The sequence below is a fragment of the Syngnathus floridae genome, chromosome 3, assembly GCF_059516105.1.
Source record: "Syngnathus floridae isolate MCC-2025c chromosome 3, RoL_Sflo_1.0, whole genome shotgun sequence".
NCBI classification, from domain to species: Eukaryota; Metazoa; Chordata; class Actinopteri; order Syngnathiformes; family Syngnathidae; genus Syngnathus; species Syngnathus floridae.
This window is the reverse complement of record NC_142415.1, coordinates 20,228,775-20,253,649: the sequence shown is the minus strand read 5'-3', so window position 1 is coordinate 20,253,649 and position 24,875 is coordinate 20,228,775. Positions and strand designations below refer to the sequence as shown.

Sequence of the window (24,875 nt, the reverse complement as noted above, 5' to 3'; positions counted from 1 at the left end):
TGTAAATATTTTTTAGATCTTCATCAAATAAATATACAGGCTGATTTAAATGCGAACGCCTCTTTGTCACGTGATCATCCCGACGGCACAAAATGGCGGTGTGCATCGCTGTCATAGCAAAAGAGGTAATGTTTCTTCTTCTGAAGTTCAAAACACTACTATCTGTATTGTTGGAGTATTTGAACTATTTTCTGAAATTTCTTGTGTACGGCTAGCAAAAAAATTCTGAATGTTAAGCTCCTGTGTGATAGTGTAAGGCAGCATTCAAGATCAGCAGTGTTTTGAGATAGCTGCTGTCAAAATCGGTTTATTGTTGAAGTGGTTGCACTATTACAGTGTTATGGTTTTGTGTTACCTCAGAACTACCCGCTGTACATCCGCAGCGTTTCCCCTCAAAATGAGCTAAAATTTCACTACACCGTGCACACCTCGCTGGATGTGGTGGAGGAGAAGATTTCCGCCGTGGGGAAGTCACTGGGCGACCAGAGAGAGTTCTACCTGGGTCTACTATATCCAACCGAGGACTATAAAGTGTATCCTCTTTGCTTTGAGCCTTTTTGATACAACTCTTGTATTGGATCTTAAAGAGTACTGAATAAACAATATGGTGAAAATAGGATATTGCAATGGAGTCAATAGAATCCTTGAATGTTACTCCTTGACTATTTGACTAGATATGGCTATGTCACAAACTCCAAGGTTAAATTTGTTATTGTTGTAGATTCAGCTAACACGTCGTTGCGGGACAACGAAATAAGAAGCGTAAGTTCAATTACTTTTTGAATGTATATTTTGCACCTTTGTTACCCTTTCATTTCCAATGCCATTTTTTTCTACAGATGTTCCGAAAACTGCACAACTCCTTCACTGACGTCATGTGTAACCCATTCCATACTCCCGGCAGCCCAATTCAGTCCAAGTGAGTTCATGTAGGGTCAGTTTATTTGTTTCTTTTTCAAACTGAAACCATTCAATGGTTGACCTTGTTTTCTTTCAGGGCATTTGATGAAATTGTCTCTGGAATGATGTCTCAAAGTGCTTGATATCTTCTGCAGCCTTCCATGTACATTACACAACTTTGAATATGTAAATAAAAATATCCGTATCACAGTCCATGCAACTTCATACAAATGAAGCATCTCATCATTTTATTTGTTCACATAAAGCAAAGGATGTATAAGTTAAACAGAGGAGGATTTAAACACAGAGCACAAACAATACATTTGCATTAGTTCCTAAAAATGGAAGGACACATCAGCATGAAGACGGGACCGTCGCCCCATCGTGTATTTTAACAAGAAGCTCGAAATAATCTAGCTCGAGACCTGATGCAGAAAACAAGAGAGCCTTTTAAAAATCAGTTCAACCTCCCACAGCCACTTTGCATACGAGCAGCAGGCGAAGGGCTTTTTAGCGCTGTTGCGGGTAGTGCTGTCCGCTAACCCCGGCTCCCATTTCCTCGGACGGTGAGCTGACCAGGAGAAGACAAGGGTAGCGTTTGGACGTCTGTTCGTGATAATCCACTGGGCCCCACTGTCTCTTCCCCACCGGGGGTGCGCCGTAGTACGGGTGGGGGTTCTGCTGTTGCGGTCGAGCCGACTGGTAGCGAAACCTGCCCCGGGAGCCGTGCTGGCCCCTGGGTGGCTGGAAGCCCCGCCCCCTGCCTCTTGAATGGCCACCTCTGTGGCCGCCCCTGTCGGTGGTGCTGATGCCGGGCATGTTGGTCCTTTTGGGCAACACCTGAGATGTAAAAATCACAAGGTATGTCGTTAGGTTGAGTTGCAAGTTTTGCTTCCAAAGAAATTGTGAAGGGGATGCTCACCTTGAGGACTCGTCCTCGGAACAAAGTCTCATGCAGGCCAACGGCATTCTGCACCGAGTTGCGATCGGAGAACTCGATATAAGCAAAGCTGGAAAACAGCAGAATGAGCAACACTTTTTTTTTTTTTTTTTGCAGCCATGAGTTTCAAAACATGTTACCATTAGACTGACCCTTTGGGGTGACCGGAGAACCTGTCGCAGAGGATGGTGACGCGGTTGACGGGACCACAGCCATTGAAATGGATCTCCAACTCATCTGCCGTAGCACCATAGTCAACCTGGGTTTTGAAACAGAGTGTCAACAAGGCCTAAAAGCCTGCCACAGTTCAGATTTCAGTGTCTACGGCTGTGTTTAGCATTTGGACAAAAAAAGCATGAGGAGGAAAACTAAATAAAAAAACCGTACAATGAACTTACATTTCCGACATAAATAGACCTGTTGTCGGCATCTATTCTCTCCTCGGGTGTCATGTTGTAGAATGGGCCTGCGGCAAAAGAACAAATGGTTGCCGAATGACATCACTCAAGCTTATTGAAGGCATTGCATGCACCATAATGTCTTGTAGAGTTTAAAACAATTGGCTCTCTTTCCACCTTGAAGGTAGTAAGCAATTTAAAAAAAAAAAAGGTTTCCACTCCATCTCATTGGGCAGCGATGAAGCACATGAAGTGTCCCAGGTGTTAGCCACACACGGCTAGCTAGAAATGCTGCACTGATGCACACCTGGCTAAAATACAACATTGAATTTCTACAGCCTCTATTTACAAACATCAAATTATGGGTCGTCTCACCAGGCCGGGGGCTGCCAGTCAGCAGCTGCATCTCTTCGCCATCACACCTGTCCTCCTCTTCTTCCACTCCCTCCTCTTTCATTCTTTCAGTCTCTTCTTCCATCTCCAGCTCCTGAACGCGGGCCTTGATGGCAGCAAGCTCCTGTCATACACAAAACGACAGCATCAAAGTAAACATGAGCTTTTAAAAATTAGATGTTTGTCCCAGGATTGCAAAACATGCATGATGTCCAGAAAACATGGATGCGCCCATGTGCGGATCCAGGATTTTGTGACAGGCCAAACTGAGATCGTGGAGGTGTACCGTTTGTTCAACTATGCCATTTAACAAGTTATTTTAATCAAAAATGTAGATGGAACCCTCCAGGTAAAATCCGATCATTATTACTCGCTGCTAAATATAAGCTAGCTTGTTAAACGGTTACGTGCCGGCGTTTGCGCCATTGCTACGCAGCTGCTAGCGTCCGATTAACCACCACCACAGCGGCGGCTCTTTTCCACGCCGCTAATGAAGGCACACTCACCGGGTCCTCGGCGAGATGCTCCCCGATGGACTGTCCCTGGAGATAGGCGTATTCCAGATGATTGTCGGCCATGCTTATTGTTAAAACATGGTTTCTCCCGAGAGCTCTCACCGTAGGCTGCTAGCACGCCACACGCAAATTATGTCAACCCGGAAGCAGATTGACGTCGTGAGGTCATGTGTGACGTCGACTTAGATTGGATTTAAAGAGCGTCAGCTGCGCGCGTGCACGTCACTTGTTGCGTTGATTGACAGCTCGTCGTGGACCCATCAACTTCCGGGCTGGAGTTCAGGGAACATGGGACCGACTCCATGAAATTAATTGCAAAAAGTAAAATAAAATAAAAAAAGAACTGCCTGAAATCAGAATTAGTCTTTTCTGGGACAATATCAAATAATTTCAGATTAATAACATTGGGCAATTTTGCTGTTGACCATGCAGTGTAATTGCCAATAAAGTTGTAATCTGCAGACCTGCTAAAATGTATTCATGGCCTACACGAGTGTGAAGAATAATTATTCATATTTCAGATAAAAAAAACGTTTTGGGTGCCTTGTTTTTGGGTTACTTGCAACTGTGTAAAATAAACCAGAATTTTTTACTGGGTGGAATTAGCGGCTCTGATAATTCACCCCCACCGTTATGTAACAGTACATTCAATTAAAATAATAACTTCACCAAGTTCTAACTTCACTAAGTTGAACTATTACGCCGTGTGAATGCTTAGTAAACATAATTTTATGAGTGTAAAAATGCAGCGAGTACAGCTTTCATGTCATATTTTAATTACACAGTTACATTGTTCAACACAGACAATAACCTGAATTAGAATGTTTTACAGCGTCACACATCCAACAGAGCGAACAGTTAAAGAGCGGTATTAGCAACAGGGAGGAAAGCATGCAAGAAATAAATACAAATCAGAATTTAATTCCTCTGGCACATTTTACCTCATCTAAAAACGGCAACGGGAACTTGAAGAGAGAGAAAATCAAACAAAGAAGAAAGTGTTTCCGGGTTTCAGTCAACTTTTTTTTTCCGTCATGTCATAGTGTATTGCACAATACCGTATAGACTGCTGTCAGACACTCCCATTTTTATTCTAGGTAAAGGTCAAAATGGGACCATCCTGAGCCATGACTTTTCGGAGGGGAGGGGGGGCGGGGCTTACACAAGTGCTGTATCAGACCTTTTTCACGTTAGCCTTCAAGCGGGCTCTTCAGCAGTGCCTGGAAGGACGCACCATCACTTGAGCTGAGCCTTGAGACGGACGGACGGACGGACGTCATCGGTGACTGTTACTGGTTTCGGGTGCTCCATTTCGCTGCCTGATGTAAAATGGAGAGCCTTGAAAAGCGTTCACAACAGCAGAGCCCGTTTCTTTTCACAGAGTGCAGAGAAAAGAAAATGATCAATCTCATTTGTTTGACACAATGAAGATATTTAAGATCCTCTCCGGGTCTGCTGAATCTGGCTTCACGCCTGATAATCCACCTCACAAAATCTTAATGTTCAAACAAAAAACATTTCCCTACCAAGTACAATGGAAGCAAATCGCTTTTGGTTGTCTTTTGGTCATTTACAAGCGGTCTGTTCGGTTTGGTTTGTTTCTCGGAGGGCTTGATCGCAGACGAGGGCGCTCGAAAGGACTTGCCACCGTAACGCTCGTTTGATGCCGATATCGTTTACACACACAGCACGTGAACACAGATAGCGTCGCTACATATCTCTGTCAGTCGTTTGCCTGTGGTCGTTTATTAAAGCTCGGAGGGTTTCAAGTACAAAAGAGGTGGCGGGGAAAAAAAGGAAAATCGTTTTTATAAAACTATTCACACTGGACCACATGCTCACCATTCATGAGTTTCATCTCTGCAAGGCTTTGTAACTGCTAGAAGATACAAACAGTCCAAAGGGAGACCAAAGTGAAATGGTTCGCTCTCGGACTGTTTGCATTTCAGACACTTTGGTTAACTGGAGTGAAGCGCCAAGCTCGTCCTATCTGGTTTGGCATCAAAGCCGCTTTATGGCAATGCAGGAGTACTTTGGTCTGCGCTTTTATTGGTTTGGGATGACAAAATGGCTCGTCACGGTCAATACGCGGTTCAGTGATATGTTTGGTTGTAGTTTCACTCACGAATGACGGACGCAATTACGGTGGCAAGGCCTTTGGCGATCCATAAGCAAATACTAGCCTAGCTATGTTAGTGGTCGCGCCGCTAGCATATTAGTTATACTAGCGGCGCGACGGCTACGTCTGCACTCAGCCCATCTTTTTCAAAGTCCAGGTGAAGATCTCCTGGTGATTAGCTGTATGGTCTCAGGAGGTAGCAAGTGAGGAGTGCTCTGGCGTCGCCAAAGTCAACGCAGAGGCCATTTTGTAGCAAATACAATAACGACAAAAAAATGCTACACACAGATGCAGCCAAAGGTTGCAGCTTCTTTGCACAGGATCGGCTTTAAAAAAATGGTGTTTAGTAGAACCAAATACTTGTAAAGCGTAGTGGGGGTCAAATGAACCTCTGATATTGGCTGTAGTTCATTTGAATATTCCAAATGAGCGCTCAATAGAAACAAGAAATGGAGCTAAATTTGCTATATGAATCGGGTCCCCTCCCGCGGGGGCAAAATACGTAGTACGTCCCGCAGAAAATATTCCCCCATATTTGATAAGAATCATTACATCTCTTGACTTTATCTTCAGTTCGTTCATTAAAGCCTAATTCACGGATTCCTGAAAGTCATGCAGTCCATGCACACTTGATCTGTCAAAATGTACTTTCCCCTACATCTACGCCACTGAAGAAAAGCCATTGAATTATTATTATTAAAAAAGAGAGAGAAAGAGAGAGAGAGCGAGAGGGGGGAAAAAAGCAGTTGATACATTGAAGAAACAAATGTACTGTGAGAAAAATCATATTCTGGACATTAAACTTTAAAGGTTTCTGTTATTTGGCAAACACATTTTTGGACCTCTTTAAATACTATGTACATTCACATTAAGTTACTGATGTTACTTTAAATATATTTATATGTATCTATATTATATGACACCCTATGGGCAGTTGCTGAGGTTCCATTCAGTAGCTGAATTCTCTTCATATTGCACCTCCGTCCTCTCACTGTCTTACAATGCGAGCCATACAAAATATTCTACAAGAGGGGGTTCATCTCAATCAGATAGATACAACAAATGAGTAGATGGTGGGGGCAAACGTCCTCGCCCGCACCTCACTGCTCGGTCCCCCGTGGTGACCAAAACCAAAAGTAAGCAAACGAAACAGAAAAAGGATCCACAAAATGAGCGAAGGAGAGAAAAATATCTACAAGCAGGTTCCATCCCTTGTCCAGGCTGTCCTGCTCCGATGTTCACGCCAAAGCAGGCGGGGTGGGGGAGAGAGGAGGGGAGGGTCAAAAAGTCAGGTGTTTGGGGAGGAAGGGAGGTAGAAAAAGAGGAGTGTCTGCACCGTCCGTCTCTTGGCTCTGTTCATCGTGCTTTGGAAAAAGGTGTGTGAATGTGACGGGAAATATCACCTCACGGCTGGAGATTAAAAAAGAAGAAAAGGAACCCAAACAGACACATCCGACGCTCGTGTGTGTTCTGCTGGAGGTTTTTGGTAGCTACATTAGGTCGCTTGATTTCCGTGTAGCTTTTCCGTTGCCTCTTTTTTTGTTTTGCATCCCGCTCGCAAATTTCATCGGGGCGAGGCCTCGGTCCGTTTCAGCGAGGGTTTGACGTCCATCCGTTGGCTCGCTGAAGGATCGCTCAAGTCTTGGCGCAGCCTCCGTTCTGTGGTTGGCTGCTGAGGAGATGATGTTGCTTTGCGTTTGGTTACGAGCGCTTCTCTATCACTTACTCACTTTGGCAGTGTCATACAAAGGTTTGGATTACGTTGTTTTTTTTTTTTATCTTTGAATTCATTTGGGTTCACAATGGTTTCGAGAGGTGAGTCCGGCGTAGATTTTTCTTGGCTCGCTAGCAAGGTAGTTAGCAGTTTAAAACTCCATTTCGTTTCATGATGGTTAACAAACGTCACTATCATCACGCTTTGTTTCTCTTATTTAGAATATTTGGACTGTTCTTGGTTTTCCCTTAAAGCCAGAAAGAAACGTTCCATAAATACTACGTTGTGTTTTCTGAGGAACGGCAGGACATTGACCAAAAAAAAAAAAAAAAAATCCTTATCTGTTAGCATTTGAAGACGGGACTGTTAGTGCATATAACAGGTCAGGGTGCTCACATTGGGGCAAAATTATTCGGGAATTGAAGTGCTAATTGGTCTTGTCATCCTCAACACTCAACTTAAGAGCACATCCTGGTCAGCAAACGCTACGATATCTTGCTGTCGCTCATCAACATTGTGCTTACTGAATGCCAAAGCCACCATATGCAAAAGGCAGACTTGAGAACTTTGAAAGGAGCAAGGGGGGGGGAAGGGGGTCAAGGTGAGATGAAGATTCCTCAGTTTGGTTTTGTCCTACCAGGGGACGGGACGGAACGTCAGCGAGATGTGGCGTCGAGCAGCGCCGGCGTGGCCGGAGTGGTGGAGCGAGAGGCGCTACTCGAACTGCTCTCCTTGGGGCTGGCCGACATGCTGCCGCCGCCGCCGGCCGCCACGCCGCTCTGACCCGCCAGCGCCAGCGGACCCGGCGGGGCGCCCTCTGAGTGGGCAGGGGGCGCGCCGGAAGCCGAGGTGCCGAGGGGAACGGCGCCGCCTCCCGGAAGCCCTTGCAGGCCTTGACCGCAGACGTGGTGGTGCCTCTCCCAGTCTTTGTGCTGGCAGAAGGAGCCGCAGTAGCGAGCCGTGTTGCAGCCGCTACACGTTTCGCTGGCTTTCCGCCCGCAGTTCCAGCAACTCTGGTGAGACAGTGGGAGAGAGACAGACGGTTGATAAAAATAAGTCTCTTTTGCTCTCCCAGACGTAACGCCGTCGCACGCTCGTGTGTTTGGAACTCGATTTACGGCTTTCCCGCTAAATCTATTTACACGGTGGATATGTTTGAAGTCGGCTCTGGCTGGAGTCACCAGCAGGTGGTGGTCATCTGCTCCGGAATGGCCTCAGTCTGGCAGCCTGCTCTTCCCATCTGGGGCTGTCTGCCATTATTAGACAAACAACTGGACTGCTTCCGCAGCCGTGATGGCTCCGTGGCCGTGCGACTCCAGAGCCAAGAGCTGAATGTCAGAGGCTGATGGTGATAATGTAGCCTTTCGCAAAACTGGGAGGGAGCCAGCCTCAGTCCCGCTTTCAATCGTGACATCGCACCTCCAAGAATTCATGTCAAAAGCTGTTTTTTATTTGTACTGCGACCGCTCGTAATTCGGTTTGGCAAGGCTCAAAATAGGCAAATCAATTTAATTTTGCCTCTAGGTAAGAGCACAAAGTTTGTTGTGTGAATTTAAAAAATAAAACCAAGACAAAAAACAAATAAAATTGAAAAAAAAAAGTGGTTATATAAAGAGGAAAAACAGATATAAAAAAAAAAAAATGATTATATAAAGAGGAAAAACAATTCTTTTGTTAGCGTGTCATATTTTTGTTGTTGACGAAAACCCTGACTTACAATTAACATGCAAAAAAAAACATAATAATAAAAATGCTCGTAATTTGGTCCATCTGTATTCCTCTTACGCAAAAAGTGAAGCTGTTGCTGTCTGTGGTACTCACTTCACTGGAGTCCTCCTGCTGGTTGATGACCGTAAGTGCATCCTCGGAGGCTTGCCTCTTGGCCTCGGCCAGGGCTCGTTCCATTTTGGAGCGTTCTGCCGAAATCATCTCGTGAGCTTTCCTCTCCGCATCCGACACGGCCTTCTGGAGCTCCGACATGGCCTGCCGCTTGACTTCGTTCACGGCTTCCTCTGAAAAAGCAAAAGGGAAAGACAAGAGTCGCGTTAGGGCCTCCGCCGTCACTTCTTAAGCCGCTGTTTTGTCATCTCTTGGCTAACAGATGCACGCCATCCGAGAGCGAAAAAAAGTTGAAGCCAGAAATGAGGAACATCCAGACAGTCGGCGATGTACACAATCTGGCCTCGCACAGCAGATGCCTCCAAAGTTTTGTCACCAGCTTGGCTGTTGAGCCGCCATCATGGAATTCCGTTCCTGCCCGTTCCACGAACAAATCCGCAGGCTCCAAGCATCTCCAACACATTCCAGTGTGTTGTAAATGCTCATCATCGCGACAATGCTCGCCGTACTCGACATTGTTGTGCGTACTTCCAGGAAATATTCAATAACAAAGACGAGGCGGTTACAGCACAATATTTGGACAAAAGAAACTCTGGCGTCGAGATGGAGCGTGTGCTTCCCCGTGAAAGACATTTTCTATGCTTCCAAGATAATAGCAATAGTTTTTTGTGGAGATGTCTTGTGTTAAGATCTTCATGGATATTTGACATCCAAAGTTCTTCTGCATGGAGGAAGCAGATGGTTTGAAAAATACACCTCGCATGCTGTGTAGGTCTTACTCTTTGGTTGTTTGCTCACTCTTGGGCTGGATGCTAATGGGCCACCAAACATACATATGAACCCATCTTTGACTTCACCCCCCCCCTTTATCCCTCAAGCATTATCTGCAATCGTCAATGGCACTGAATGAGTTAATAGGCAAATCTGCTTTTGATTTGAATTCCTCCATCATGCAAGATATTTTCAGCTATGAAAGATTCCACCTTTCCATCCCAAGCACAAAGGTAATCCTGTTTGTAATCGACACTGCTGCCTTTTTTGAATTCCTCCAGTCAAGTAGCACTCTCCACACACTCTCGCAATTTGCATTTTCACGTCAACACATTAAGTCAGACGCGTCTCAGTGCTTTGCCTCATCCTCACATTTCCTTCATCCTCCACTTCATCCCCCCCCCCTTTTATCCCTCAAGCATTATCTGCATTATCTCAATCTCAATTATCAGGCCTAATGTATGCACCACCGAGATAAGTTTGCAAATTTAATTAATTCTTATCAAGGAGAGTACATAGCAGATGCTAGGGCAATTAGCACTTAATGAAAAACACAGGGGCAGCGGCGGTATTAACGTTATAATTCCGCAGGGATTTGCCAAGTTTTTCCACAGACCAGATCCTGAAATCTGGATCAGAGGAAAGTCTGTTTCGAATGAAAAGGGGGCGGGGCAGACTAGCAAACACAACACAAACACACAGTGAAGGCAAGGCAAGGCAAGATGCTGCTGTGAGTGAGACACGTTACTCACCCTGCTTGTTTTGGAGGTGCTTTAGCGCTGGCGAAAGCGGGATGCTTGTAGTGCCTGTATGAAAAACAACTGCAGTTAAAATTGACTTTTTTTTTTTTTTTTTTCTGCGGGTGAAAATGCAGCGCAATATTTTGGCCAACAGCAGCAGCGTCTTTGTTCCACGGAGATTAAGGACATGGTAAAAATCCTTTTTGGACAAAGGTGGAGCCAAATGAAGGAGATTGAATTGAATGTATGGATTTATATTTTTAAATATTGATATCAATGCTGCTGTGGCTTGCCTCGGCCTGCATTTTCACTGCAGCTTAACTGCAGTGGCCTTTCATAGGGGTTACAGATGGAAGGCATTTTGCCAGAAGCTTTCAATCCTCCCGCTTCACCGACCTGACTCGAAAGTTCTGAGCCACGTTTCCACCAAATGGTTAGCATCTCCGCTAACGTTGTGATTTTGTTAGCAGTGGCCATGAAGCCATTTGGATATTTGGTGGAAAGACCCGGGCTTCGGTGGTGAGATGTATGATGGTGTCGCTTATGGGAGGCTTTTGTTAGATGCTGAGGTTCTTACCAGCTTTTCTCCAGATTTCCTCTGGCAGGTATCCCGATGGAGGCCTGTGTAGAAAGTCTCTGTGGATCTCTGAAACGCACACAGACAGACAATCAATAACGCACAGGTACTTTGCACGTAACCCTAAAATATCACGTGAGGATGACCTCACGTTTTACGCTACGTTAAAGTTCCCTCCGAAACGTAAAGCTCGGCAGCATCCTAAAAAGGGGCCCTACCTTGCTACACGTGCCAAAACATGTGTGTTTGTCTACCTGTCTGTCTGCCTGTCTGCCTTTCAGCAGCCGAGGAAGCTCCTTTGGCCACTGCCTCACTGCTGCTAGCTGTGTTGGAGGACGAGTTGTGGTGAGGAGGAAGAGGAGGAGGAGGAGGAGGAGGAAGGCAGTGCTGGCCGTTGCTCCCACCTTTTTTCATCTCCTCCACGTCGCTGTAGCGCCGGATCCAATGATTCATCTCCTCCCGGTCGGCCTCCTGGCAGCGGCGGAGCACCGTCAGAGAGCGACGCGTCTTCTCCACCATGTCCATGATACAGTTCAGCAGCTGATGGGAATAATGGAGATGAATATTTATTAGGAATAACAACTTCAATCAGGGCATTGTTATTTTGTACGTTCAAATTTAAATACAGTAAATTTAAATAAAGTTTAAAATTTAATCTAAATTTAATTTTGAAATGAAATAAATTAATTAAATAAATTTAAAACTTAATTAAAACATTTAAAATACAGCCCAACTTGCAATGAGCGTTACAGAAATGTTTAAATGAATATATTTATATTATTATTATATAATTTAAATTGAATTTTAACATGAAATACATTAATATTTAAATAAATTTAAAATTGTATTTAATTCAAAATTTTAAAATACAGCCTAATTTGCAATGAGTGCTATGAAAATACGGCCTATATTTTTGTTTTTCATTTCATAACGGTCAGTCATTGTAATTTGCAAGTTCCCCTCAGTTGTTGCCCATGTGCTAGTTAGTGATTTAGAATTTGTGAGCGCGCTGCAATAATAACAACGGAACAGCTGGACTACAGATGAAAAGGTTGAGCGAATTCCTTCCAGCCTTCTGCTCCATTTGCTGCCAGATTTTCTTTCAGTTCTCTTTTCCCCCGTCTCATTGTAGCGTCGCCGCCCTTTGCTACTCCACTAAATGGCTTTAACATGTTCAACATTGGGTCCTTTCACATTATCCACGTTGGCTCTGCTGCCGTGCCGTTGGTCGGTCGGTCGCTCTGCACCCGTCACTCCCCTCTCCTCTCCTCTCCTCTCGGTGAGCTATATTTATTTCAGCGAAGTGTTTCTAATTTGGCAGGGGTCCAAGCCTGGCCGGTTCTCTCCATGACTGCAGCTCTTGTCTCAGCTGCTCTGCCCAGCTGGAGCTGCTCTCTGCTGGGTCCCGGGCTCCATCTGGGGCCCTATTTCTTTGCCTGACTGTGTATGTGTGTGCGTCTGGTGGATGTGTGCGCTAATGCTTTCCCGAAGCTAAATGTTGTCAAACTGTTTGCAAAATGCCTACATTATCGAGATGCTTCCATTCTTCTGCCCACTCTCGATCTGTTAGACGGTGGTCGATCACTTCCTCTTGGCGGGCTCCGTGCATTGCTGTGACAGAAACGCAGAAGATTTTCAATCCGGTCAACGGCATTCAAAGTCGCAGGGAGGTTTTGTAAACATTTCAACAAATGTGGTCCGGCATGCTGGATTGCAGGAGCTTTTCCAGAACACCCAACATGAGCCAAAGTCACCTTATCACAGAGCCGCCATATTGGCTAGCTATCTGGCTAGCTAGCTAGATAGATACTTTATATTCATATAATATAATATAATATAATATAATATAATATAATATAATATAATATAATATAATATAATATAATATAATATAATATAATATAATATAGTAAAATAATGAACTTGAGACTCATCAAGGGGACACTTTGGCTGAGAATGTGTGTCTTTCTTTCTCTCGGGCTAAAGCAGTCGGAAGGCATATATAGTTGCCACAGTTGTAGCACACGGGTATGTATGGCCGGGGGCTTTATATAGCCGCACGGCCACGAGGATTAACACAGTGGACTGACAACTGGTCATTGTTCCTGCCCCCCCCAATCCAGTAATAAACTCCTCGACGAAGGCGCCGTACCTGTCTGCCGATGTCTTTCTCGACCGTCTCTGTGTTCATTATGCCTGTAAGCGTCTCTGTATTGATGTGCCAGCGCCATGTCCTCCAAGCGGTAGTGCTGAGGGCCCATTTGAGGGTTTTGTGGGTGAGGCAGGCCATTGGGAGGGTGCGTGGGAAGGCCGTTGGGAGGTGGGTGAGCAGGGAGGCCTGTGCTGGGACTGAAGCGCTGGCTGGGGCTGATGGTGCAGGGCCTTTTAGCAAGGTGCTCCGGGTGCAAGCCATCTCTCTCTGAAGAGTCTTTGGTCCTGTGGAGCAAGAAGATGTTGAACTCCACAGCAAAGCAGGACACCCGTCCAAGCACACCAGCGTTGATATCGTTCAAGTAATTGCAATATGACTTGGCTAATCCTTCAGGGTAAATGAAACACACAAAGAGAGCTGACGTGATTGTCAAGTGTTTTTTTTTTTTTTTCCAGCCACTTGCAGCTGCTTGGATGCTGAAGCTCCAGCAAACTCTGTCAATACTGTAAATTGGACAACTCCCACGCTTGCATGAACGCTATTCCCGTGGAGAGACGCTTGTTGTTCAGTTACAGTGGCGGCGGCGGCGGCGCCCAGCTGCACGCCATATGCGGCAAACAAAGCCAAGTCCGAGCGTCTCCAGCGTTTCATCTGAAGATTGCAACTATTCTTCAACTCGGGCTGCAATATGGACCAAACGCGGATCGTGCGGCAGATGTTTAGAGACGGCGTGTAGGAGTTGTTTAACCCAGTGTGTGTGTGTGTGTGTGTGTGTGTGCGTGAGTGAGGCCGTTTTGCGGCCATCTGCTCCGTTTAAAGTGGAGTGTTGATATTAATCTTTCAGGCATTCGGATGGGAATCAGTCAAAGGCCAAGCAATGCTTGACGGCGGCGTGTAATAGACGTGCACGGCGGTTATCCGTGTGTATTTTCAGCGTGCCGGCAATACTCGTACACATCCTCGGCTCTGGCGAGCGACAAATCATACGAACAGCTGGCGCGGCCGATTCACCCCCCCGCCCCGCCCGCCTCCCTCCCCCGAGCGAGCCGGGCCCGCTGTGCATAAGGCAAGAGGTCGGGAGGCGGAGGTGTGCGGATTACAGTCCCATCCAAACCACCTCCCCTCACCCCACGGAGGATGTGTTCAGTGTTACGGTCAGCACATCACCATCTGGACACATATGGACAGCTGCTGGGAGCCTGCAGGTCATGCACTTAAAGGGCCAGAGTGAGACATTGACTAAGTCAGGGATTTCACATGCAGAAAACATGGACGATTTGGAAAGATGTGTCACATCCACCGAGGAGCAAATAAAGCAAAACACAAAACGTTTTGTTCCCCAGAAGTCGGATGATGGATGGGTGGCTGGATGGGTGGATGGGTGGATGGATGGATGGATGGATGGATGGATGGATGGATGGATGGATGGATGGATGGATGGATGGATGGATGGATGGATGGATGGATAGACAGACAGTACATATAGCCTCCCGCTGGCTTCCGAAATGGTTCATCACCTGTCAGGGGTCCTTCTCTTGCCATGCTCGTTCATCTCCAACATGATCTCGGAAGAATCGAGCGGCGAGCTGGCGTTGGCGTCCAGAAGGAGCTGCTCGTGTTGGGCCAGGTATTGTGCCGGCGTCTGCTTGGCCAGCCTGGCACAGTGCAGCAACTCCCTCTGCAGCAGAGGCAGGTTTGCCTGGAACAAAATGAAAACACTCATTAAAGTGAGTCACAGAGAGAGAGAGAGAGCCAGAGAGAGAGAGAGAGACTAAAAGCCAGATAAGGCAGTGAAAAGAGTGAAAGAAGAGGGAGTGATAGATGAAGAGACACAATGAGATAAGACAGATCTCTTGACACATTCCTCTGCCATGTGTCTCCCTCCGAGGTGTGTGTTGTGGATGTGTATTAGCGCTGTCAAATAACTCTGGCAGACGTGTGTGCTTGACAAAACACAGACTGCTGCAATGTCCCAGATGTGGCCGATGGCCGCCCACAAGGATGCACGACACCCAAACACACACACACACACACCCCTGGACCTTCACCTTAATAATCTACTCTCTACCGACACAAAACACTGCCTGGTTCATCTCTCAGGTTAGATTAGCTACAACAAAAAAAGTTATGAGCAACACCTTTAGGTCAGAGAGAGGGTAAATAAAAAAAAATTGAATTTGAGCTGCATATGTTCATAGAGGAGAGCCCTCCAGTAATGTAGGAATGTGCAGGCCGTAGAATCCGGGCCAGCGCTAAATATATAAACAGACGCACACCTGTGCACGCTATATTTACCTTCAGGAAGGGAATGACGAAAGGCCTCAGAGGGAAGTTGGTGGCTTCGTGAAGTTTGGAATGAAACTCTTCAATGGTAAGTGTGGAGTTCTAGAACAAGAACAAAACCCTTGAGCCTTTTTCCCCCCCAAACATTTGGGTGACATAAATCCCTGGCAAACTTACCACCAGCCCCAGGACCAGGCTGCGCACCCGCTCTCCGATCTCCGGCGATATGTCGTTGCCAAATTGCTGCAAGGTCGTCAGGAAGCGCTTCAGCTTGCAGAGCTGGCGGGCGCCGCAGGCCGGCGGGAGCTGTTGGTTGGACAACGACGACGTGGACGACATGGCCGGCCCGTTGCTGAAGCCGTTGGGAGTGGACGGGGCGCCGTTCAGCGACGTGGGAGAGTGGCTGCTCCCGTTTAGCACTGCACAAACAGACAGAAAGGGGGGAATTAGGTCACTCGTTTTTGAGGGGGCATCCACGACATCTGGGGGGCTGACGTTTGGATGAAAGATTTCACGCAAGCACCTCACAGTATTCTCACCACGATGTGTGTTTTTGTGCAAAGTGCAGCTGTCTCACAAGTGTCACCATTTGATTCCCCTCTGCGGCCACCTGCTTTCGTGTCAGTCTATTTTGCTTGCCCTGTTCCCCCAACTCTCCCCCCACCTACCGACTCACTCACTAGGACACAACTATAAGAGGAACTTGTAAATGAGGTGCCAAAAATAGTCTGTGTTACTTTTATTCCAGTGGCAGGTGTGTAGCTAAATGCGGCGCCGCACATGTTGGCCATCTGAAAACAGATTTGCGGCTCGGAGGTTCGCAATCGCATCAACGTTCACGCGCACGTATTTGAAGCCTTACAAAATGTCCGCAAACATGCCGAGCTTCCTTTTCTGCTTTCGGAAAACAAGCTAGCTAGCGGCGCGCGACGCCATTAGCGGTACTTCGCAACAGGTGAAAGAACACGGCCCCACATTGCTATATGGGGAGGAAAGTAAAGCAAGGCCGGGTTGACTGATGCCCTCTGCCCTGCCACCTAGTCTGCTACCAGCTGGTGAAGAACACACACACATGTGCGCACACGCCGCCGCCGGCGCACAAGCACTCAGAGACTCTTGTCAACAATTTAGCGGAACAAAAGACACGCCCACCGAGGAGCACACTCCACGCTCAAGTAGCGTCAACACTCGGTCTGCAGAACTGCTAGGAAGCACACATTGTGGAGGATCTCTTGACACAAGTGCGTTCCAACGCTGATGTCATACACACGCACTGAGAATAGATACGGCTACGAGAACTTGTGCCCACTTGACAGATCTCCCAAACCATCCGCTCGTGGAGGTCTGCCTGCAGCCTCGTACGTCCTGCGTGGAGAATCAGTTTTTGATCCGCTTTGAATCACGCCGGCTGTGTTCACACCCACAACGGCGCCAAACACCCATGTTTAACTGCGCCATGAAAATACCAAACCTTGGTCTAGGCCACCCCTGCGCAGATTTCAACCGTGCTTTGTGCTAGGCTTGCATTAGCTATGGAAAAAAAAAAGCAAATCCCAAATGTGTTGCTATTATTATTTTTTACAATGCTTTCCACAAACTCCTGTATTCCCGTAAAAAGCTGCTTGAGGTTTTTTTTTGTCTTGCACATGCTTAATTTATCGCTTGCCGACGTGGTCGTTGAGCACGAAGCAAAACAGAAACAAAAGCCACAAGCCTCCCCAGCTGGGAATGATTGTAAATGAACGCAAAAAACATATAAATATAATAAAATAATAAATATATAATATAATAATAAATAAATCAAATATATCATTATTATTTAAGTAAATATAATAAAAATATAAATATACGAATATAAATTAAATAAAAAAATAAATAAAAAAAAGAGACGTTTTTTACTTGATTTACTGGTGGTGGGGGTGAAAGAAGCATTACGACTGCTTGCTTGGTTGACTGCCGGGGGTGGAGGAGGCATGGTTGGCGGGGTGGACCTGGGCTGGCTTTTCACATCCGCAGGTGAATCTGGCATTGTTCCAACCGTCGGCACTCTGCTACCTGGCGAGAAGCGGGGACAAATAAAACAGATCAAGATGGAGCACTACGGTGATTAGAAAAGAAAACAAAGGCCGGCGCTGACATTGTCACCCGGGAGCCCAGTTTGCAAGGAACAGAAGCCGCACGGGAAGAGCCCAAGCAAATCGATGCACGGTGTGGAAATGGCCTCAAATGTGTATTGTGTCTCTGTTGGCTTGAAGAAACACAGGCCTGGGAGACATACAGTAACACCTGCTCACCCACTCAGCTGCTGCTGACCCCCCCCCGCCACTCTCCTTCACACACCGTGTAGCTCTGACATCCCAATCAGTGCCCCTCCAATCTAACCTATGGCACCCACCCACACACACAAACACACACGGCGCGGCTGTCCCCTCTCGTCGGCGCTTCAGACAGCCAAGTTGACTGCCAGTGACAAGTGCAGCTGGATCTGCTGCTGTCCATCATTGGGGACTGACTTTCAGGAGAGGCTCCATCCCCGCGACCAGACGCTCGGCCGTCCTCTGCCAGAGGACCAAACAAGGCAAGAGCAAGGCTGGCTGGTGGCGAGCAAATAGATGGCATGGCGTGGCTGCACACCACCAGAAGAAAACTTGGGGATGTCTGCACACCTATGGAGTTACGCAACGACTTCATTGATTTGCAGCAGGGTTGGGCTGAGCCAATGATTGAATGATGCTGACACAATTGCCACTTTCCTTCATTTCTCCAGGAATCTTAAATATCATCAAATAAAGTTTGCTCGGCATTATGCCATTATTGTTTGCCACGCATGGGCAGAGAGTGTTTTTCCTCCATACTTGCCCTTTTCAGTTTCTGGAAGCAGATGTTCATAACCTGACTCGAACAGCTTGCGAGCTGCACGGCTTGCACGGCTTCCAGCCAGGTGCGGCGCGTAAAGCCGACAGCAAGCAGTAAGTGTGATATTTGCAGGCAGCACAAGAAAAAAAAGCTCCTTCATAAAACTGATTTTCATCACAGAGCAATTATGATTGATTGGCCGTATTTTTGATTTTCTATAGATTTAATCAACAACACCCCCAGTATGCTTCTGTTTTTTTTTTTTTGATTTTTTTTGAGGAGGTCGCAGAGAAGCTTCAGCAGTTGGCGTTTGTATTTAAAGAGCGTCGCGGCGGCGTAATGCCGTATCGGGGTCACCGACACGGCGATCCTCAAAAGCACGAAGGGCAAGCTCTCAACATAAACACACAAGGTTAAAGATGGCGGCCGGTATAAATAGATGCAGATATTCTGGTCTAAAAGAAGCCCGAGCACATAAACAAGCCACCCGTGCTGACAAAGTTTCCTGTGGGGAGGCCGCCATATGGCCTAGTAAAACCTCCTCTTTGATTAAATGTGCACTGTCACTCAATGAAACGTGCACAGTGTGTGTGCGTCTTCAATGCACCTCGCTGAGACTGTGAAGAAATTCTAGAGGCCAGTTTGCTTTCTTGACTTTCTGTGGGACAAGAGCGTAAAATAAGAGAGACAGAAGATAAGGTTGGGGGCTGCCGAGTCTGTTTACTCCCTCTGTGGGATTACAGACAGCTGTATAATCTGAACAGCTACAGGGACAGGGCTCACACATACACACCAGGCGAGGGATTTCACTTTTTAATACATTAGGAAGTCTGCTCGGTCTGCAAGCCCATCTGCGGCCATCTGTGCTCGCGCCGTACCATGCGCTGAAGGACGAAACACTTGCAGAGCAAGCAGAAGGGCCAGAAAAAAATAGATATAGCAGCTAAGGTGAGACGGTTAAATCCAGGTCTGGACCATAACCCCCCCCCCTTTCTCTGAGCCCCCATTAAGAGGAAGCAGATGTGTCGCCGTCAGTCCTGCGCTGACGACGAACGTAAAAATAAACAACAATTTGCGCCTGGCTCTCTTGACTTTCGGCACATCTGCACCTTTGATGTAATCTGGCCTAAAAGTTTGCTCACCCAAAAAGATCTTCTTTCAAATGATCTGCTGCTCTCCCCCTTGTGCCGTGATGAAACAGATGAAACGACACACCAGAAGCGGCTAACGTGTAAAAAAAGCAGATGCACACACATCGCCGCAACGGGACGCCATCCGTCGTCTTACGTCTTGCCTAACATAAAATGTCAACAAACGAGCGTCTTTTGATGGTCTGATTGCATCGATGGGCGGCCATCTTGGAGTGCGTCTTGTTCGATGGAAACACAGCTGCAACTTATTAGCTGGCGCGAACGGCCGCAAAGTACTTTCTTTACATCCTCCTGTCTATTCAATGGCTGAAAGTCCGCGGAGACTCTTGTCAGTGACCGCACAGCCCTAAACTCTCCCTCCCCCCCTCCCTCCTTCCCACTGTAATTCGCCCATGCAGTCTCCAGGAATGCTGTTGTTTTTAATTTCTCCCAGCTGCTCTGGCTGGCTGCCCGGCCGCCTTCCCTTCCCACATCTGTTCCCTATGAAGCCGCCGAGGAGTCCGCACAAACAGAGCCTGAGCCTCTGGCCCGCAGACCCCCACCAGGCCTTCGTATCAAAACACGGACTTTGCAGCCGGCGGACCTCCAATTCGCACATACTGCGGCACCCCTTTTCTAATACTGAACTATCTGCCTGATTTCCTCCATTAAAGGAAAAAAAAAAAATGGCGGCCCATCTGCTGACTAACAATGTATAGGAAGAACACATGTTTTCTCTGTACGGCTAATCATAAGATTTGTTTATTTGTGTCTGTACCAATTTGGCCCCTTCAGACAGATCCGGACTCTGTTTCATCCTGAGCTGATTTAGAGCTCACAGGCCTTTGAGTCGGGACTAATGATAGGCTGTGCAGTGTTGTGGGTGCGCACACGCACAAATGCATCGAACATATGTTGGCAGAAGAGCTGCAAACAAGAAGGTTGACAGAAAACAAGCAGCTACGTGGCGTTGACAGAAGCCATCCGAGATTTTCAGCTCGGATGGGTAGCTCGACGGCAGATATCCAATTTGGTGGGTGCCTTGGCAACCAAAAAAAAAAAATGAGAGCATGGGTGAAGGGAAATTGATTGTGGGTTAAGGGTAGAAGAGATGTTTGTGTGTCGATGCGAGCTGCAGGTATCTTGAGCTGCGATCTGCAAAAGCTGTTATTGATGTAATTGTATTGAAGTTCTAGCGAGCATCTGTTCTCCTTTGGGAAGGTCTGGCTCCTCTCGTCGCCAGTGAAGTGCTTATGCGCGGCGCATCGCCGCTGCAGACGCGAGAGAGGAAAAAAAAAACTTCCTTTTCACATTTTCCCAACGGCTGCTAATAAAATCCAGATGTTCGACTTGAGCTGACTCCCTCACCTCTCCTCCCTCCACTTCTTGTGTCATTCTCCATCCCTCCTCTTCCTCCGCCTATCATTTATTTCAGCTTTCATCTTCTGCCCCCTCCCCGTCCATCTGCACCTCCTTCTTCAGAGTCATTTCTAAATAAAGGAAAGTATTTGCGACATTTAGTGACGGTAGGCTGGGCCAAGAACAACTTCTTGGTGAGCCAGACACATCTGGAGTGTGTTAGCGTGGCAGTTGGTACTACTGCCACACTAACGTTTAGAAAATGCTCTTGCATCTGGATCGTAGAAAAGATTTATTTGAGCTGGACTGGATAAATATTCACAATCACACGATGTCGTCGGCACCCAAAAACAGACACCCAGGCTTTTGGTTTGCTTTCCAATTTGGAGGCAAATGAAGTTAAGCTCAAGCAGCATGTTTGTGTGCGGCTCCGGGCTCTCTGCGTGAGAAGACTTGAACACCTGAACATCAATAACTGTCATGAGGGCCACCTGGGACCCCGCAGCCAGCTTGCACCGTGGGCACACAGCCATCACCAGCACAGCTGCCACGGAGAGCGGAGGGGAAAGGGGGGGGGGGGCAGAAATATAGTGGAGAAAGCACACAGAAGGAGGTGCAAAGGACGACATGCCGCTCAGCTTTGCTTCTGCTCCGGCTCATCTTCTTCAGCTGTGAGCCTAATTTTGCCAGCTGAGAGCTTTGCCTCTGGCCGCCACGTTCCGACACGGGATCAGACTTCCTTCCCGCTCTCCGATGACCTCGGTTAGCAGGCGCCATCAGACATGACATAATTCCTCTAAATACTCGTCAGGCCACCCATACGAGCACGAGACGAGACGGCCACCTGAGCGACTCCTGCACAAGTCCAAGTGGAGACCTCTCCCAGATTCCTGAAACCTTCTCCCCCATATTTGCCCGCTATGTTGACGCCTCGATGTTATGCCACACGACGATACGGCTTTGTAAATGCAAAATTACCTTTGTTGACACAAATAGTTTCGCACTCACAAAAGCGTCAATTCAGCATAAAAACCAGAATTGGCCGATGAAAGTGAAATTCGCAGCCAATTATCGAGCTTGAATCGTTAAACAGGCGACAACTTATTCAATCGCAATCAAAAGGCATATTACGGCGTGTCTGGCGAAACAACCGAAATAACTTCCATCAGCCAAAAGCAACTTGGCTCGCCACCAATTAGCTCATCAAGCTTTTAATTACTCTGCTAATTGCATACAGGCAGCATGAAGGGCAGCCTGGGAATGAAACATGGGCGCCTCATGAGGACCCATCTTGACAAATAGGACAAAGTATGTGTTGTTATTGTTCTGCTACGGTATATTAATTTCTTTGCGGTGGTGCAGCTGTTGTGAAATGAGCTATATCTAAATAAAGTTACCATATTGTATGCCTTGCAAACATCTCGGCAACGAGAAGACGGACGGAAGGTGCGTTCTTGTAAGGGTGCAGGCGTGGGAACGGAGAGTTTCCACAGAGTGACCCGTCTGTCATAGAGTGCTGCTATAACACAAACATCCTCTTAACTCCACCCCAAGACACACAAATGCAAAAGCACATGGCAACACTTACTGTTTGATTTTGTTCTCCCCCTGAATGAATATTGCGTTTTGCTGTCTGTCTTTCCCTCACATTGAGCAGATGTTGTGCCTCCGTTTCTTCCAGGAGCATTGTTTGAGGAGGTGTATCCAGGAAACAGTGGCCGGTGCTCACTTCCTGTGTGACAGGTGCACGATGGAGGCCTGACAGCTGCTGTCCTGCCCTCTCGCTCTCTCTCTCTCTCTCTCTCTCTCTGTCTCGCTCCCTCGCTCTCCTTTTCTTTCCAACCAGCTGCAGCCGAGCGCCGCACTGTTTGCCTTGACGTCATAATGGCTGCCTGTCGATTTATGAAGTATAAAAGTCTTACATTTGAGCCTGGCAACAAATGTGTGTGCTCACGGGCGTCGTGTTGTTTTTTTAGTTTCGCCACAGCTCGCGTGAATTTAGGTTGTCACTAGTCATCATTTGGGTTTGACTGTGCCAAAAAAAGGCTCTGCATCACCTGAGCTGCCCACTTTGAGCAATTTGGAGTGGGGTGCTCCTTTGAGAGGTTCAGGAGAAGCTCTGACAGTTTCTCTCGCAGCCAAAATAAATAGCAATATGCCGCTGACTGCAAGACGGCTCCCTGAAAACCAAGCGCGCCCATTATGATGATGTGGATGACAAATTGAGACGAGCTGGTTAGCAACCGCTCTTACCAAAGGAAGTGTGAATCATCAATGGAGGGGAAAAAATGGTGGAATTTTTCTCACCATGAGGTACATTTACAATAAAAACACATCGAAAGTTTTGAAATGTTCAGTTCACCCAATTTTTTTTTTTTTTTACAATATGGTTGAGAGATTGAAATGCAGGCTGGCCACGAGCCAAGTGCAAGGCACGTAAAACAATTTCCAATCCCACTTTTTTTTTTTTTTAACCTATAAGCAATTTAGCATCCTGGATGAATCGAATATTCACATTTTTGGGGGGAAGTTGGAGTTGCCGTGGAAACGCCCATCTAAACATGAAGTCTTTTAAAAGGTCACCTTTTTTTCCAAATGCTGAAAAAGAAACGCATGGAAAATGTCTCACTCATAATAGCTCCTGAATAATACGGCTTCTTACAAATGGGCTCATCTCTCTTTTGGGGGGCGAGCATTTGACACCATCAAAAATAAACCGTACACTCCCGCCGGGATCCCTTGTGACTTTTTAATGTCATATGATAAGTCACGTCTCAAAGTGACCATCCGTCTCGGACACATCAAGAAAACACGGCAGATAGGCCAAACTGTCCATTTTATAGCCGCGTAGGTGATGAGAACGCATAAAAGGGGATCAGGCTGGACTTTGTGTGTGTGTGTGTGCGTGTGTGTGTGCTTTTGAGCGTGTGAGCAGAGACAGCCAGGCAGAGGAAGGAAGGCTGGAGCCGAGATTAAGGTCTGTTCTCCTCGCTGGTAACACAAGCGCCATTCAGCAGGCTCGGCTCCCATTTGAAGAAGGACGGAACCATCTGTGTGGCACCAGATCTGTTTCCAGCAGATAACGGCCTTTAATTTGAGAAATATATCGCTGGCGTGCAAAATATATATGCAGAGCGTACTCTAGGCATAGAAAGACACAGAAGACGGGCTTAAGACTCCTGCAGACGGCTTTGGAGTGAATGCCCGAAGCATTTTCAGCCCTTTTGTGTGTGTTTACTCGCCGTCTGTGATAAAGGCCACGGTGGAGGGCAGAAGGAAGGGGAGGGGTAGCCGCCGTCTATCGAGACGTGGCGGTGATACGAGCTTCCCATTGTCTCTGCCCCCCCCCCTCCCCTCCCCTAGACCCCCGTTCATCTGGCTTGATTAAAAGACTGCCACTGTAGATTAGCCCTGCGGCTTCCTGCGTCTGACTCTGATGCCAGCAGAGCAGAACTGCAGAAGTTAGGCCAGAGGTTTCGGGCCATGCCGGGAAGTGCGAGGTGAAAGCGGCGGAGGTGAGCTAGAATAGGCACAAGGCAAGGAAGGGAGGAGGAGGAAATGCGTTGGAATTCATAGCACGCATCAATTTCAACGTGACACAATTTATGGCTCGGTTGCTTCTGTCAGCTGGAAATGTGACTTGTCTTTTTTTTTTTTTGAGAGCGTGATTGGAGGTGCAATTTGTCAGTGCTGCGGTAATTCGAGGAAATTCAAGCGTCAATCCAACAAATCATTAGCAGACATTTTCCTGCGTGATCATTAGTGGGTTGCACCTTCTCGCCCCGCCGTGGAAAGTCAAAATGAGTCACCTCACAATTGCAGGGGATGAAAAACACGGTTGGGAGAGCCTCGTAGGCAATCCCAGAAGGAACGGTGGAGAAAAAGTGATATTCCGCACGCACGCGGACACGCATTGGGGGTTTGACTTGGCCTCCACCCTCAGCTCTGCTCCCACGCTGTGGCGTCAGCGGGCCGGCCGGCCGCAGAGTGCTTTTCTCATTCCGTCAGATGTTGGGAAGCCGTTCAAGTTCTCCGCTCTATTCTTTGACATTCCCCATCTCCCAAGAGAGGATGGGCAGCCTTGTCGCAGTAATGTCAAACACATGTGGAGCGCGCACACGCTTCCAATGGAGCGCTAGGACTCCAGATGCCGAGGCCACGCAGACTTTGACACTCCCGTCATCTCGTC

General features: G+C 47.2%; 3 protein-coding genes across 14 annotated transcripts in view; 1 reads left to right on the top strand and 2 right to left on the bottom strand.

Moving 5' to 3' along the window:
• Window positions 1-75: 75 nt before the first annotated feature.
• On the top strand, window positions 76-1,110 carry trappc2l (trafficking protein particle complex subunit 2L). The gene is made up of 5 exons (XM_088370127.1): window positions 76-125; window positions 361-533; window positions 675-762; window positions 840-919; window positions 998-1,110. The coding sequence occupies exons 1-5, from the start codon at window positions 93-95 to the stop codon at window positions 1,041-1,043; spliced, it is 420 nt and encodes a 139-aa protein (XP_088226253.1). The 5' UTR covers window positions 76-92; the 3' UTR covers window positions 1,044-1,110.
• A 21-nt stretch (window positions 1,111-1,131) lies between these two features.
• Window positions 1,132-3,337, bottom strand: pabpn1l (PABPN1 like, cytoplasmic). The gene is made up of 6 exons (XM_088370125.1): window positions 3,138-3,337; window positions 2,614-2,755; window positions 2,239-2,306; window positions 1,993-2,099; window positions 1,823-1,910; window positions 1,132-1,740 (listed from the first exon to the last, which is right to left on the bottom strand). Exons 1-6 carry the CDS (start codon window positions 3,207-3,209, stop codon window positions 1,411-1,413), a joined length of 807 nt encoding a protein of 268 aa, XP_088226251.1. The 5' UTR covers window positions 3,210-3,337; the 3' UTR covers window positions 1,132-1,410.
• A 564-nt stretch (window positions 3,338-3,901) lies between these two features.
• Window positions 3,902-24,875, bottom strand: part of cbfa2t3 (CBFA2/RUNX1 partner transcriptional co-repressor 3) — a 156,586-nt gene continuing 135,612 nt past the window's right edge. For 7 of the 12 annotated variants that reach the window (XM_088370118.1, XM_088370120.1, XM_088370119.1 and 4 more), the window contains 11 exons: window positions 17,241-17,396; window positions 15,519-15,760; window positions 15,354-15,443; window positions 14,576-14,757; window positions 13,059-13,342; window positions 12,432-12,517; window positions 11,161-11,446; window positions 10,907-10,975; window positions 10,342-10,395; window positions 8,801-8,991; window positions 3,902-7,992 (listed from right to left, as the gene is read on the bottom strand). In XM_088370118.1, the coding sequence (XP_088226244.1) occupies window positions 7,636-7,992; window positions 8,801-8,991; window positions 10,342-10,395; window positions 10,907-10,975; window positions 11,161-11,446; window positions 12,432-12,517; window positions 13,059-13,342; window positions 14,576-14,757; window positions 15,354-15,443; window positions 15,519-15,760; window positions 17,241-17,370 (1,971 nt within the window). In that variant the 5' untranslated portion in view covers window positions 17,371-17,396 and the 3' untranslated portion in view covers window positions 3,902-7,635. Of the gene's footprint in view, window positions 7,993-8,800; window positions 8,992-10,341; window positions 10,396-10,906; window positions 10,976-11,160; window positions 11,447-12,431; window positions 12,518-13,058; window positions 13,343-14,575; window positions 14,758-15,353; window positions 15,444-15,518; window positions 15,761-17,240; window positions 17,397-22,274; window positions 22,503-24,875 lie in introns of those variants that run through there. The other 5 variants (XM_088370113.1, XM_088370110.1, XM_088370115.1 and 2 more) reach the window with 5 other exon arrangements.

Excerpts from the sequence above, each read along its gene's own strand:
- trappc2l (XM_088370127.1), top strand. The coding sequence starts at position 93 with ATGGCGGTGTGCATCGCTGTCATAGCAAAAGAG. Across the intron at positions 534-674 it reads CCAACCGAGGACTATAAAGT|ATATGGCTATGTCACAAACT; the intron begins GTATCCTCTTTG and ends CTATTTGACTAG. Across the intron at positions 763-839 it reads GGGACAACGAAATAAGAAGC|ATGTTCCGAAAACTGCACAA; the intron begins GTAAGTTCAATT and ends TTTTTTCTACAG.
- pabpn1l (XM_088370125.1), bottom strand. The coding sequence starts at position 3,209 with ATGGCCGACAATCATCTGGAATACGCCTATCTCCAGGGACAGTCCATC. Across the intron at positions 2,756-3,137 it reads AGCATCTCGCCGAGGACCCG|GAGCTTGCTGCCATCAAGGC; the intron begins GTGAGTGTGCCT and ends TGTGTATGACAG. Across the intron at positions 2,100-2,238 it reads GGTCTATTTATGTCGGAAAT|GTTGACTATGGTGCTACGGC; the intron begins GTAAGTTCATTG and ends TTCAAAACCCAG.